General features: G+C 58.2%; 1 protein-coding gene and 1 long non-coding RNA gene across 4 annotated transcripts; one reads left to right on the top strand and one right to left on the bottom strand.

The window, feature by feature from the left end:
* The first annotated feature begins 566 nt into the window (after positions 1 to 566).
* USF2 (upstream transcription factor 2, c-fos interacting) lies at positions 567 to 11,451 on the top strand. 3 transcript variants are annotated; one of them, XM_016935672.4, is made up of 10 exons: positions 567 to 784; positions 1,061 to 1,107; positions 1,196 to 1,314; positions 1,418 to 1,618; positions 2,063 to 2,213; positions 2,334 to 2,421; positions 2,701 to 2,759; positions 10,326 to 10,420; positions 10,574 to 10,702; positions 10,795 to 11,451. In XM_016935672.4, the coding sequence occupies exons 1-10, from the start codon at positions 723 to 725 to the stop codon at positions 10,882 to 10,884; spliced, it is 1,041 nt and encodes a 346-aa protein (XP_016791161.2). In that variant the 5' UTR covers positions 567 to 722; the 3' UTR covers positions 10,885 to 11,451. The 3 variants fall into 3 exon arrangements, with proteins under 3 accessions (XP_016791161.2, XP_024206952.1, XP_016791162.2); XM_024351184.2 differs by having other exon boundaries at positions 10,574 to 11,451; XM_016935673.4 differs by lacking the exon at positions 1,418 to 1,618.
* LOC129138056 (uncharacterized) lies at positions 3,376 to 5,406 on the bottom strand. The gene is made up of 2 exons (XR_008540993.1): positions 4,736 to 5,406; positions 3,376 to 4,602 (listed from the first exon to the last, which is right to left on the bottom strand). It is a non-coding gene; the product is annotated as an uncharacterized LOC129138056 (long non-coding RNA).
* Positions 11,452 to 13,100: the final 1,649 nt, after the last annotated feature.

Consider the following 13,100-nt stretch of genomic DNA (forward strand, 5'->3'; position numbering starts at 1 on the left):
GGGCGGCGCGCGGCGACCTCGCGCCCCGCGGGGCCCCGGGCCCGCGCGCGCCCGCCCGCCCCCGGAGACAGACAGCGCGCGCGCTCCCGGGCCACCTCCCCCAGCGCGCGTCCGCCCCGGGCTCGCGCCGCCGCCGCCGCCGCCGCCGCCGCGCGCGCGCAGCTCAAGTAAAGGAGGAAAAAAAAAAGGGGGAAAAATAGAAAGCGGCGGCGGCTGCAGCAGCGATCCGCCGCCGGACTGGGCCAAGCCGGGCGGCGGCCGCGCGAGCCGGCGATCCAGGGCACCGGCGGCGGCCAGCCAGGGCGGGCCGTGTTCAAAAAAAAAAGTCGCGGCGGCGGCGGCTGCTCAGGGAAGGAGGCCTGAGGGCCGCGTGCAGCGGGCGGGCAGCCGGGTGGGCTGGGGGCGGCCGCGCGGCGTCCCGGAGCCTCGGGCCGCCCGGAGCCGGCGGGCGGGCGGAGGCGGAGGCGGAGGCGGCGGCGGCTGCAGCGGCTGCAGGAGCGGCGGCGGCTGCGGCGGCGGCGGCGGCATCTCCTCCTCACATGACCCCACTGTTTGTCCCCGTGATCAGCGCGAGCGGCTCCCGTATCTCCTCCGTCCCCTCCTGCCGCGCGGCGTGAGCGCCGGGCTCGGGGCCCCCCCGGCCGCCCGCCCCCTCCCCTCCCTCCCTCCCCTCCCCTCCCCTCCCCCCCGGGCCCCGCGCCCCCCCCGCCCCCGCCCCCCCCATGGACATGCTGGACCCGGGTCTGGATCCCGCTGCCTCGGCCACCGCTGCTGCCGCCGCCAGGTAAGATCCCCGGCCCGGCCGTGCCCCCGCGCCCCGGCCCCGGCCCCGCGGCCTGCAGGCCGGGGCCGCCATGATCCCGAGCGGCCGCGGGCCCGGCTCAAAATGGAGGCCGCCGGCGCGGGGGGGGACCCGGCGCCTCCCGCCCCCGGCCCCCGGCCTCGGCGGCGCCCCCGGCCTCAGGCGCGGCCGGGTGGGACTGGGGCCCTGCAGCTGGGCGCGGGGGCGGGGGCGCGGGCGCGAGCCGCGCTGACCCTGCTCCTCCTGTGCCCCTGGCAGCCACGACAAGGGACCCGAGGCGGAGGAGGGCGTCGAGCTGCAGGAAGGTGAGTGCTTGCCGGGCCGGCCACGCCCGGGGAGGGCTGGGGGCGCTCGGCACGGCCCTGACCGTGCCCCGACCCTCCTTGGCCCCAGGCGGGGACGGCCCAGGAGCGGAGGAGCAGACAGCGGTGGCCATCACCAGCGTCCAGCAGGCGGCGTTCGGCGACCACAACATCCAGTACCAGTTCCGCACAGAGACAAATGGAGGACAGGTGAGCGGCGGGCCGCGAGGGCGAACGGGCGGGCGGGCGGGCGCGCCGGGAAGGCTCGGACCTGGCCCCAGCGCCGGCCTCGCCGCTCTGCCGCCCCCTGCAGGTGACATACCGCGTAGTCCAGGTGACTGATGGTCAGCTGGACGGCCAGGGCGACACAGCTGGCGCCGTCAGCGTCGTGTCCACCGCTGCCTTCGCGGGGGGGCAGCAGGCTGTGACCCAGGTGGGTGTGGACGGGGCAGCCCAGCGCCCGGGCCCCGCCGCTGCCTCTGTGCCCCCAGGTCCTGCAGCGCCCTTCCCGCTGGTAGGTGCCCTGCCACCTCTGGGTTGGGGGGGGGGGGGAGTGGAGAGGGGACACTGGCTCTGCTCTTGGGGAGCCCCGGGGGTGGGGCAGGTGTCGCCCAGCGGATGCTGCCTTCAGGCCTCAGGCTGCATGGGGCCAGATCCCTGTTGTGCACCGTGAAACCTGGGGACAGTGCTCTTGGAATTTTTTTTTCCCGCAAAATGGGAATGATGTGTCTTAAGAGGAAAGTTTCTTAGAGTGCAAAACGGATTGGCTCAGCAAGTGATCGCTGACCTCCCGCCATGTTCCAGGGCTGTTTGAAACACAGGACATAATGCTACACGCAGAAGGAGTCCTTACTCCTGTTAATTGCAGAGAATGCAGTAAACCCCAAGCACAGCAATGAGGGGACGGGATGGAGGAACAGAGAAAGCTAAGGGTAGCCTCTGCCCTCCTACTCCCCAGGCTGTGATCCAAAATCCCTTCAGCAATGGTGGCAGTCCGGCGGCCGAGGCTGTCAGCGGGGAGGCACGATTTGCCTATTTCCCAGCGTCCAGTGTGGGAGATACTACGGCTGTGTCCGTACAGACCACAGACCAGAGCTTGCAGGCTGGAGGTGAGGAGAAGAAGTCAGGTTGGCAGGTGGGGGAGGCAATGGGCCCAGCAGGGAGGGAAGCCCCCCCAACCAGTTCTGACTTCACCCTGCCTTGCCACTAACCCCCCACTCTCCCTGCAGGCCAGTTCTACGTCATGATGACGCCCCAGGATGTGCTTCAGACGGGAACACAGAGGACGATCGCCCCCCGGACACACCCTTACTCTCCGTATGTGCAGGGGACACCTGGAGGGCTTGGTGTTGAAATGGAAGGAAGAGAGGGGTTTCTGGAGTAGAAGCTGGGCAGTTAGCATGAAGTGGGCACATGGTGTAATGTTTTTTTTCTTTGCCTGTTTCTGCTGCTCTAGTGCACATAAAGTATCACGTCTTTTGTTTTTGCACATGGATTTATCTTGCAAAGATAATTTTTAAATCTAATACTTAGCAGATGCTTGGGCAAACAGATCTGCGATAATACATGCCCCCCTTTTTTTTCCTCCTGTTCTAGAAAAATTGATGGAACCAGAACACCCCGAGATGAGAGAAGAAGAGCCCAGCACAACGAAGGTGAGGACAAGGTGTGGCTCCGGGTCCCCCTGACCACCACCCTCACAGGCTCAGCCAGCCCTGGAGTGTGGAGTGACAGAGAGAGAAGCCACTCCTGGGCAGGCCACAAGTGCTCCAGAGGGCTTTGCTGGACGCTGTAAAGGTAGAAAGTGAGCAACGAGGGGAGAGTACAGTGTCAGAAGTAGAGGGACAGGGAGTGTGAATTGGAACTGGCCATTTGTTGACCCGGCTGGTGATCTTGAATTCATGGCCCACATCTAAGATGGTGGACTTCACATTCCCATACGGATTGCCTGCCCCACTTGAAAAATAGGGCTGACCGGGCTCACGTGGGCTGACCTTTCCACGTGGCAGCTGTCATGCTCACATCCCTCACTCCCATGCCTGCCTGGCCTCCAGAAGTAGGTCTGTTCCCCCAGGGAGCACATCTGAGGGAGAAACTGCATGAAGTTCTGCCTCTGGCTACCTAAGGCCGGAGCATCCTGCCCTTTTCAGAAACACCAAGTCTCACCTCAGGTCATTTGGCCTTCAGCACTGTCCCGCCCCGCCTGTCAGTAGCCACTGCAGTGGGCACAGCACTGTGCAAGTGCCAGGAGAGTGCTTACACCCAAACAACCATCATTCAACAAATATTTACTGCCCGTGGGTTCTGGGCTGAGCGGCACAGGCCCTGTGCCAGGTCTGGAGTCTGGCCTGGAGCGTCAGGGAGGCTCAAAGGCCTGAGGGCTTATGTCTCATGGGTCTCATGGGACATTGATGGAGGGTGGGCTGGGGTGACGCTTCCCTAGGGAGAGGGGAGTGTGGGTCAGGTTACTTTGTGGGGTGCTGGTTTGGTTGTGGGAGAAGTTCCATTTAGAATGCCTCAGGAGGGAAGATCGGGAAGGCCTCGAATGCCCGAGTGAGGGGCTGAATGCTGAGTCCTAAAGGTGGTGATGGGACTGGGGTCTCTGGCCCAGGTAGTTGTGTTCTGAGCAGCTCCTCCCTGAGTTCAGGCGTTCATTCAGCGCGTGCATACTACGACCAGCCCCCCTTTTGCGTCCTCAGATATGGCAATGCAGCAGATGATAGGACAGACGAGGTCTCAGCTCTCTGTGCGTGTTCTGGTGGGAGAGATGGGAGTCACACAGCCGCATCAGGCAGTGCAGGCAGTCACAGGCAGGAGAGGAAAGCTGGGGAAGAAGGTGGCGGGTGATGGCGGCATGGTAGTGTGCTCTGAAGGGCTCTTCGAGAGGTGACATTGAAGCAGATCCCTGAAGCGACCTGAGGGAAGGGGCCTGTTGAGAACCTCAGGAGAGTCCCGGGCAGAGGGAAGAGCTAGGACACAGGCCAGGCCCTCAGCCAGGGCCGCCATGGTGTGTCTGCAGAAGAGCAGAATTCAGGAAAGGAAAGAGGAAGTTGGCGCAGTGGAGGGGGCTGCCCAGGCCAGATGGTGGAGGACCTTGGAAGAAGTCCCCAGTGTGGCTGTCTGGGCTCCTGTGGTTTTATTCCAGGGTGATGAGAAGCCAGTAGAGGGGTTTGGGTTGTGGAGGCTGTTGGCAAGAGTGGTGGGAAGAGGCTGGAAGGTAGGAGACCGTACGACTGTCAGGCCTGAGACAGGGCAGGGGTTGGGGGAAATGTGAGGAGGACTCCAAGGCTGGAGAATAAGGGTTTCGTGCTGAACTCCCCTCCATGCTTGGAAGGGAAGGGGTGCATCTGAGCTTGGTTTTGAGATGCAGTGAGTTTGAGGGGCCCCCAGAGCAGCCCCAGCCCCACGACTTACCTGTGGTGGGGCGTCAGGGTGGTTCTTAATCTCCGTACCTGTCTTCCCTCTGTGAAATGCTGGAAGCACAGCCGCCCCGGGCACCTGGTGGGGATGCAGTGAGTCTTGGTGGCCACACAGTAAGGCTGAAGAGAGGACTCAGGACCCTCCCACCCCACTCTCACCCCCGCCTCTCCCTTAGTTAATCTGACTCCAGGCAGCCTTGAAACTTTCTCACCCTGTGAAGCAGTCTTCATCACCTGCCCACTTCTCCAGCTCCGTCCTGTCTCTGCTTTCCTGACTTGCAGAGCATCTGCCCCAATCTGCTCATCCTCCCAGTACCCTCAGCCATCTGGCTCATGGCTCTACCAAAACAGCTCCACTTCCGGTCACCCATGGTGACCCCATTGCCACATCACTGGCCTCCTTTGCTGTCTGGGCTCCAAGCATCTGATGCTGCCTGTTTCCCTCTGTTCCTTTCTGGAATCTTCCTTTCTCCTCCATCCTCTCTGATTCTCCTGTGATCTTTGCCTTTCCTACCCCACTGTTAACAGTGAAATTTCCAGGGCTGTCCCAGTTCCAAGTGAGTAGATGGGGGTGCCGGGGAATCTGTGTTTTCCATCAGCTCTTCAGGTGATTTGTCATAGTGGACAAGCTTGAGAAACTGCTTTGGCTGCGAGTGTTTCTTTTTTTTTGAGAAGGGGGTCTCACTCTGTCACCCAGGCTGGAGTACAGTGGCACAATCACAGCTCACAGCCTTGACCTCCCAGGCTCAAGCAATCCTCACACCTCAGGCTTCTGAGTGGCTGGGACCACAGGCAGGCGTCATCACATGGGGTAATTTTTTTTTATCTGTAGAGTGGAGGTCTTGCTATGCTGCCCAGGCTCGTCTTGAACTTCTGGCCTCAGGCAGTCCTCCGGCCTCGGCTACAGGCCTGAGCTGCCACACCCAGTCTTGCTGGTGTTTCATAAGGTCCGGGCCCTCCCGTCGGCCTCAGGTGTGTGACTTGTGAGGCCCAGCGATGGGCTCGGAAGCTCTTGGTCAGTATCCCCCAAACTCTGTTCCCACTTGTAGGTGTTCCTCTTTTTTCTTTGCTGCAGAAGAGTGTGTGACACACAAAAAGTTGAGGACTGTTCCTTGATGTCCTCCCAGGCTTCGCCCACCACCTGGCTCCTGGTAATGCAAGGAACTGTGTTTCCATCCATTCCATTCCTTTCACTGCAACTCCAGCCCCACGTTTTGAACTACCTATTCAAGATTTCTGTCTCTGGACCTCCCTGTAATGCCTCAAACTCAACTCGCCCAAAAGAGAATGTGCCATCTCCCGTCTCCAAAGGCTTTCATGCAACCTTCTTCTTTGCAGAGCAGCAAAAGCTACCCCTGTCACAGCTGCCCAAGCCAGAAACTAAGACCAGAGCCGCTTTCAACTCTGCCGTCTTCTTCCCTTATGGCCACAAACCCCAAGTTTCTCTTCTGTGGTGAATTTCAGATCCGCTTCTCTCACTTCTTTTTCCCTCCTTCCCACCACTTCTTGGTACTGCAGGAGCTTATCCCAGAGTCACAAACTCAAATGCCTGCAGGGGCCTGAGGGAGGGAGGTGCACTTGGCATCTCAGGAAGGGGTGTGTGGCTGGGTGTGGTGGCTCCCGCCCGGAATCCCAGCACTTTTGGGATTACATTTTGGCCAAGACGGACGGATCACTTGAGCCCAGGAGTTTGAGACCATCCTAGGCAATGTGACAAAACCCTGTCTCTACCAAAAAAATTAAAAATTAGCCAGGCGTGGTGGTACATGCCTGTAACAGTCCCAGCTACTTGGGAACCTGTGGTGGGAAGATGGCTTGAGCCCGGGAGACAGAGGTTGCAGTGAGCTGAGATTACCCTCCAGCCTGAGCAACAGACCCAGACCTTGTGTCAGAAAAAAAAAGGAAAGCTTGTGGGGGGCCCCCAGTGATCTGGGGCATGTGTGCGCTGCCTGAAGGGTGGCCCTTGCCCAGTGCCTTCCCCTTGCTGCCCTGTCAGAATCTAGGGCCACTGTTGCCAGAAACTCTGAGAAGCTAGAAATCGAGACTTTTATGTGAAATCTGATTTTTAGGTGCCAGATTAGATTGCTTTTTCCGTTTCATTGATTTCTACTCTTAATGTTACTAATTCATGCTTCTACTCACTTGGTTTTTTGTTTGTTTGTTGTTTTGAGATGGAATCTCGCTCTGTCACAGTGGCGCAATCTCAGCTTACCACAACCTCTGCCTCCCCGGTTCAAGTGATTCTCCTGCCTCAGTCTCCCAAGTAGCTGGGACTACAGGTTCCCGCTGCCACACCTAGCTAGTTTTTGTATTTTTAGTAGAGACGGGTTTTCACCGTGTTGGCCAGGCTGGTCTCGAACTCCTGGCCTCAGGTTATCCACCTGCCTCAGCCTCCCAAAGTGCTGGGATTACAGGAGTGAGCCACTGCACCCGGCCCCTTCTACTCACTTTGGATTCAATTTGCTAGGTTTCATGCTTTAGCTTCCCTGGCACACCCCAACCCCAGCTTTTTAAGGTAATTCTTTTTTTTTTTTTTTTTTTTCCAATTTTCTACTAAAATCTTTATTTTACAGGATTAATGTTTCACAGCAGGGATTGAGATGATTCTTAACCTTTCTCTTTGCTTAACAACATTTAGAGTTGCCAGTTCACTGCAGCATCACTTTAGCTTCATCCCACTGGGATATGCTGTTTTTGTTATCATTCAGTTTAAAGTGTTTTCCAATTTTCCTTGTGGTTTCTTCTTTGACCTTTCTGTTATTTGGAGGCAGGTTGCTTAATTTCCAAATATTTGTGGGTTTTTCAGATATCTTTTTGTTATTGATTTTTAATTTAGTTCTGTTATGGTCAGAGAACATACTCTGTATGATTTCAGTTCCTTGAAATTCGATGAGACTTACCCGACGGGCCCGAATGTGTCCTAGCTTGGCGGAAGCTTCTGGGGCATTGACGAGGACAGGTGTCTGCTGCTGTCAGGCAGAATGTCCCCCCAGGTCAGTGAGGTCAGGCTGGTTGAGTGTTCAGGCTTTCTATTCTGATTTTTGTTGTTGTTGTTGACTTGTTCCACCAATCAATGAGAAAGATGTCCATGTCTCTCACTATATTTGTGGATTTGTCCATTTCTTCCTTCAGTCCTGGCAGGTTTCGCTTCTGAATTTTCTCTTTTTTTTTTTTTTTTTTTTTTTTTTGAGACAGAGTCTCGCTCTGTCACCCAAGCTGGTGTGCAATGATGTGGTCTCGGCTCACTACAACCTCCACCTCTTGGGTTCAAGCAATTCTCGTGCCTCAGCCTCCCAAGTCGCTGGGATTATAGGCATGCACTGCTATGCCTGGCTAATTTTTGCATTTTTAGTAGAGCCGGGGTTTCGCCATGTTGGCCAGGCTGGTCTCAAACTCCTGGCCTCATGTGATCCACTCTCCCAAAGTGCTGGGATTACAGGCGTGAGCCACCCCACCCAGCTTCTGAATTTTAAGTTTCCTATGGAGTAACTGAAGTGCTTCTGTGGAATGAACGTGGCCTTGGTCCTAATGGGTCTTCCTCTATTTCAAATGTGCCATGATGGTCTTCCGAAGCCACAGGCTGGACAGCATTACCGCCTGCTAATGTCAGGGCCTGGATTCAAGGGCCTGGGCCTCTGGAGGAGGAGGAGATGCGGTCCTGACCTGCGAGCAGAGCACACAAGGCCTTGACAACCGATCTTTACAACCTTTTCCCACCCCTGCATACCCTGAAATGGTTTTCAGGCCACCATTTCTGGGATCTTCCCAGCTGCCTGCCTTAGAGTCTTTCTCTCAGAAACCAGCCCGAATGTTTCCTGGATCTCTGAGGATTCATCCCACCCCCATTCCCATGCAGAGGCCATGGCTCGGCGCCTGGCGTTCCCGAGGCACTTTGTACCATCTTCAGTGATGACACGAATGCAATGGGGTTAGTGCCACTTGCCCACAGTGGTGCTGCGAGTGCCCATGGGGCGCACCGGGGCTGCTTCCACCCTGGACCCCAGCCTGGCGGAGGGCCTGGCACATAGTAGGGCGGGGAGTAGGTGTGTAAGAAGTAAACTCGCTCTGGAGAGGATGTAGCTGCAGCCGGCGCCCAGCTCTCGAGAGGACTGTGGGAGAGCAGAGGCTCAAACGAGGCCGCCTGCCGAGTTCCTCCACGGGCCCCTGGGCGAGGAGCGCTCTGCTGGGGACTGCGCCAGCGGTGCCTCCAGGCCTGGACTCTCAGCTCCGCTGCTGCTTTTGGCCAGAGTTCCCAAAGGCGGGTGTGGTTGTCTTTGGTGGGAAGGTTCAGCGCACCGCGATAGTAATAGGGGAGCAAGCACTCGCTGAGCCCAGTGCAGGGCCTGGACCGTGCTCCATAGCAAGCACTGATCTTGGGGTATTGGTTTTGGAGGAAAGAGGGAGCACAAGGATGGAAGGGGCCAGGGAAGAGTGGTCACGGTGGGAGAAGGAGAGTCCGCATCCATCGGAGGGTTTGTCACTCAGGCCTGAGTGGGAGGCACTGGAGGCAGGGAGAGGCCAGTCAGCAGCACGCGGCCACAGCCCAGAGAAGCCAGAGGGGTTTGCTGGTGGGTGGGCCCCAGCCTTTTCAAGGGAACGGCAGGTCTGGGGAGCTGCCGATCTCGGGGTGTGAGGGTAACGGGCAGGCTGTGGCCCACCCCTCCTTCTCAGGCTCACTGGACCCCTGACCGGTTTCATCACCATTATCCAAGGCTTTGAAAAGAACCCCTGGCCTTCCTGCCACATCTGCCCTAGCTATAGGGCTTCGTTCCCCTCCACAAATGGTGCAGACAGCATGAGCCACCCTGGCAGGGGGCTGGGGGTCCGTGGGGTAGGAGTTGGGGGTAGCTGAGCGTTCTTTCCTGTCCCCACGGTGCCTGGTGCTGGGGCTTGGCAGGCGGTGAAGGGTTGGGACAGCCTGGCTTTAGCAGGCCCTGAGTCAGGGGTCTCAGGCTCCGCAGCACACAGACCCCAGGCAGGTATCAGGATGGGATGTGGCCAGAGAAAGGCATGTGCTCTGTCTGGGGACAGCTGCCACCCAGCTGACACAGTTGGCGTGAGATTGTGGAGTTTTATGGAGTAAAATCACAAATCTGGGTTTTTTAAGTAAAACCTTCTATGAGTTGCCATCTCTGGCCTTCAACATAGGGTTTGGGTCTTTCCTGGGTGAGCTGGTGCTTTGTGGGCCAGGCCCTGGGAGCTGCAAGTACCAGTTGGGATCTGCTATTGCCCTGTGGAAGGATTTTAAGCAGGGGTGAAACATGGTCAGACTTGGATTTAGAGATGAGGAAAAAAAACAAAATCACGGTGCCCAGAGTCTCTGGGGAGACTGGAGAATGCAGTGCAGGAGCCGCAGGAGCCAAAAAGGGGCACTGGTCCTGCGAAGAGTGGCTCTGTCCATCCCTGCCTCCCAGTATGTGCCCACTGTGACCAGAGCTCCATTTCTCAAAAGAAGCCAGTGATGCCAATTACCATGAGAAATTTCCTTATTTTTAACTGTCGATTAAAATTTGTACAAGTATGGTGGGGCAGGCCTGCAAAATGATCTCCAAGTGCCTGGCCTTTGATGCCCATCCTAAAAGCATGTGTGGCACTGGAGGGCCCACGTTTCTTTGTTCCTCTTGAGAAGCTGGGGTGGGGGCCGGCTGGGCTCAGGGTGCGGCCCCTCACTTCCCAGGGCTGTGGTCTCGGTGGGGCCTGCACTGTTCCTGGGTGTCCTCGGGCTGAGCCTCTGCCCTGTGAGGACGGCCGCTCAGGCACGAGCCGTCAGCGAAGCCGTGGCTGTGACTCTGTTTTCCGCAGTGGAGCGGAGGCGGAGGGACAAGATCAACAACTGGATCGTCCAGCTTTCGAAAATCATTCCAGACTGTAATGCAGACAACAGCAAGACGGGAGCGGTGAGCACCCCGGACCCTCAGTGGCTGCGGTGGTCCCGGCCCCCAACCCTTGCATGCAGAAAGTCCAACAGCCATGGGGCTCGGGAGTCATCCCTGGGGTGGAGGCCGGTGGGCGGTGCCTGCCCTAAGGCTCCTGGTCCCCTCGCCCCCCAGAGTAAAGGAGGGATCCTGTCCAAGGCCTGCGATTACATCCGGGAGTTGCGCCAGACCAACCAGCGCATGCAGGAGACCTTCAAAGAGGCCGAGCGGCTGCAGATGGACAACGAGCTCCTGAGGCAGCAGGTGGGTGCGGGGCCTGGAGCGGGTCAGGGCCCAGGAGCCCCAGATGCAAGGCGCTGGCCCTCAGCTCCCTTGACCTCCGTCGTGTCCGCCAGATCGAGGAGCTGAAGAATGAGAACGCCCTGCTTCGAGCCCAGCTGCAGCAGCACAACCTGGAGATGGTGGGCGAGGGCACCCGGCAGTGACGCCCGCCACCACCACGCAGCCGCCGCCGCCCACACCGGCCTCTGCTGCCCCCTTCCCCAGCCCTTAGCACAGAGAGGGACACATGCCCCTCCCCCAGCTGCGTTTTTTTATAGTAGATTTTTAACAAAAAACGGGGAGAAATAATGCATTTCTGTGGATACAGTGCCCACCGCCCTCCTCCACTTGGAAACGGTATCCTCCCTCCCCATCCGTCTGTCTGTCGCCCTTCTCCTGGCCCTCACTAAGCCCCGGCACTTCTAGTGGTCTCACCTGGAGGCAAGAGGGAGGGGACAGAGGCCCTGCCACGTCCCGCTGCCTCCTGCTCTCTGGAGGTACTGAGACAGGGTGCTGATGGGAAGGAGGGGAGCCTTTGGGGGGCCACCCGGGGCCTGGACCTAGCAGGGAGGCCACGTCCCACCCCACCTCTTGTTTCTGGGTCCCTGCTCCCCTTTGGGTGTGTGTGTGTGTGTTTTAATTTTCTTTATGGAAAAATTGACAAAAAAAAATAGAGAGAGAGAGAGGTATTTAACTGCAATAAACTGGCCCCATGTGGCCCCCGCCTTGTCTGCTTGTGTGTCTGTCCATCTCAGGAGTGAGGAGGGGGCCTGGGGTCTGCAGAGCTCCACGAGGCATGGTTCTGCTGTTGTGCACATGGCTGTGCATGGTCCCTGCCAGCTGCACCACCCAGTACCCAGTGGTTGGTTGGATGGATGGAGGAATTAAGGAATGAATGTCCCCTTTGAGGCCCTAGACGTGCATGAGGGTGTGGGGAGCTGGGGTCAAGGACATGTCCCATGTTGGAGGAGAGGCAGGGGTCTCCGTGTCAACAGTTCCTGAAAACACAACCAGCCCCTGGCCCTGCCCTGCTGGGCCGAAGCCCTCCCCTCTGCACCAGCCAATAGTGGGACCTGGCCTTGAGCCCCTCACCCCCAGGGAGGGCAGATGGCCAGGGCGCCAAGCTTGGCCCGTCAGCCTGTCGCCTTGCACCAAGGCTCTGGCGCCTGTGCTGTGACCCCTGCCCCTGCTGATGATGAAACCTGTCCTCAGCTGAGATGCAGCGATGCCTGGTAGGGCTGGGGGCTGCTGCCGTGTCTCCCCAGGTGAGCACACCCCTATTCACTGGGCCCTGCTTCAGCCTGCAGCCCCCTTCAACTCCCAGGAGCTGGGCTTGCCACTCTGCTCACCTTGTGGAGTTCCATCTGCCTTTCCTCCCCAATTCCCCCGCTCCCTGCACTCGTCTCTTCCCACAAGAGCCCTGTCTCCTTTTCCTAGCTATTCCCATCTGAGGCCATCTTTATTCATTTAGTTTTTAGAGACAGGGTTTCACTCTGTCACCCAGGCTGGGGTGCAGTGGCACACAATCACGGCTCACTGCAGCCTTGACCAACTACAGGTGCGTAGCACCACAGCCAAGTTTTTGTAGAGATGGGGTCTCGCTTTGTTACCCAGGCTGTGACAAGAGGAGCCTCACACGTGGTGTGGATGAGGAGGCAGATGGCAGGGCCTGTCCATTTCTGTGCTTGAGTGGGCCTTGAAAGTGGTGCAGCAACCAGGAAGAAGTGTTCATTCCTCGACAACAACATCCCCAGGCTCTGGTGACTTGGCTGACACTGGATGGCCCTGGAATGAAAAAGGCAAAGAGGCAAAATGTGCAAGGGCCCATCTGGAACCAAGGTTTGTTGATCCCCTGGGCCGTGTGCACCCTGAGCTGGGCCTGGTAGTGGAAAGGAATGAAGGCACTGCAGTCAGACAGCCTGGGTTCATCCCCCAGCTAGTGGTGTCCTAAGGAACCGGCTCCCCAAAAACATCCCTGGCTTGTAGTGCTTGCCAATTTCTGGGTGTCAAGACTCCCACTGCTGCTGATTTCAGGATACCAGCATGATGCCACTGAATGCAGAGTTTCGAGATGTGCATGGTCTGCTATGTTGAGCCAGGTCTAGCATACCGCTGTGCCCTGCTGTGTTTTAGGGGAGATGGGGAAGCCTGGTGGGTAAGAGCAAAAGCCCTGGAGTCAGGCTGTTCAGGCTAGAATCTCAGCTCTGCCTCTGGCTGAGCAAGCTTGGGCCATGCCCTGATCTCTGCCTTCAGTGCCTTTTCTGTAAAGTGAAGGAAATGAGTGTCCGACGGGGAGGAGGCTCCTAAAAGGGAGCAGGGTCTGGGGAGCCCAGGCCTCTGGGGTTGGGTGACTGAGAAGGCAGCCCCTGAATACAGAGCA

This window comes from Pan troglodytes, chromosome 20 (assembly GCF_028858775.2).
Source record: "Pan troglodytes isolate AG18354 chromosome 20, NHGRI_mPanTro3-v2.0_pri, whole genome shotgun sequence".
Taxonomy (NCBI): Eukaryota; Metazoa; Chordata; class Mammalia; order Primates; family Hominidae; genus Pan; species Pan troglodytes.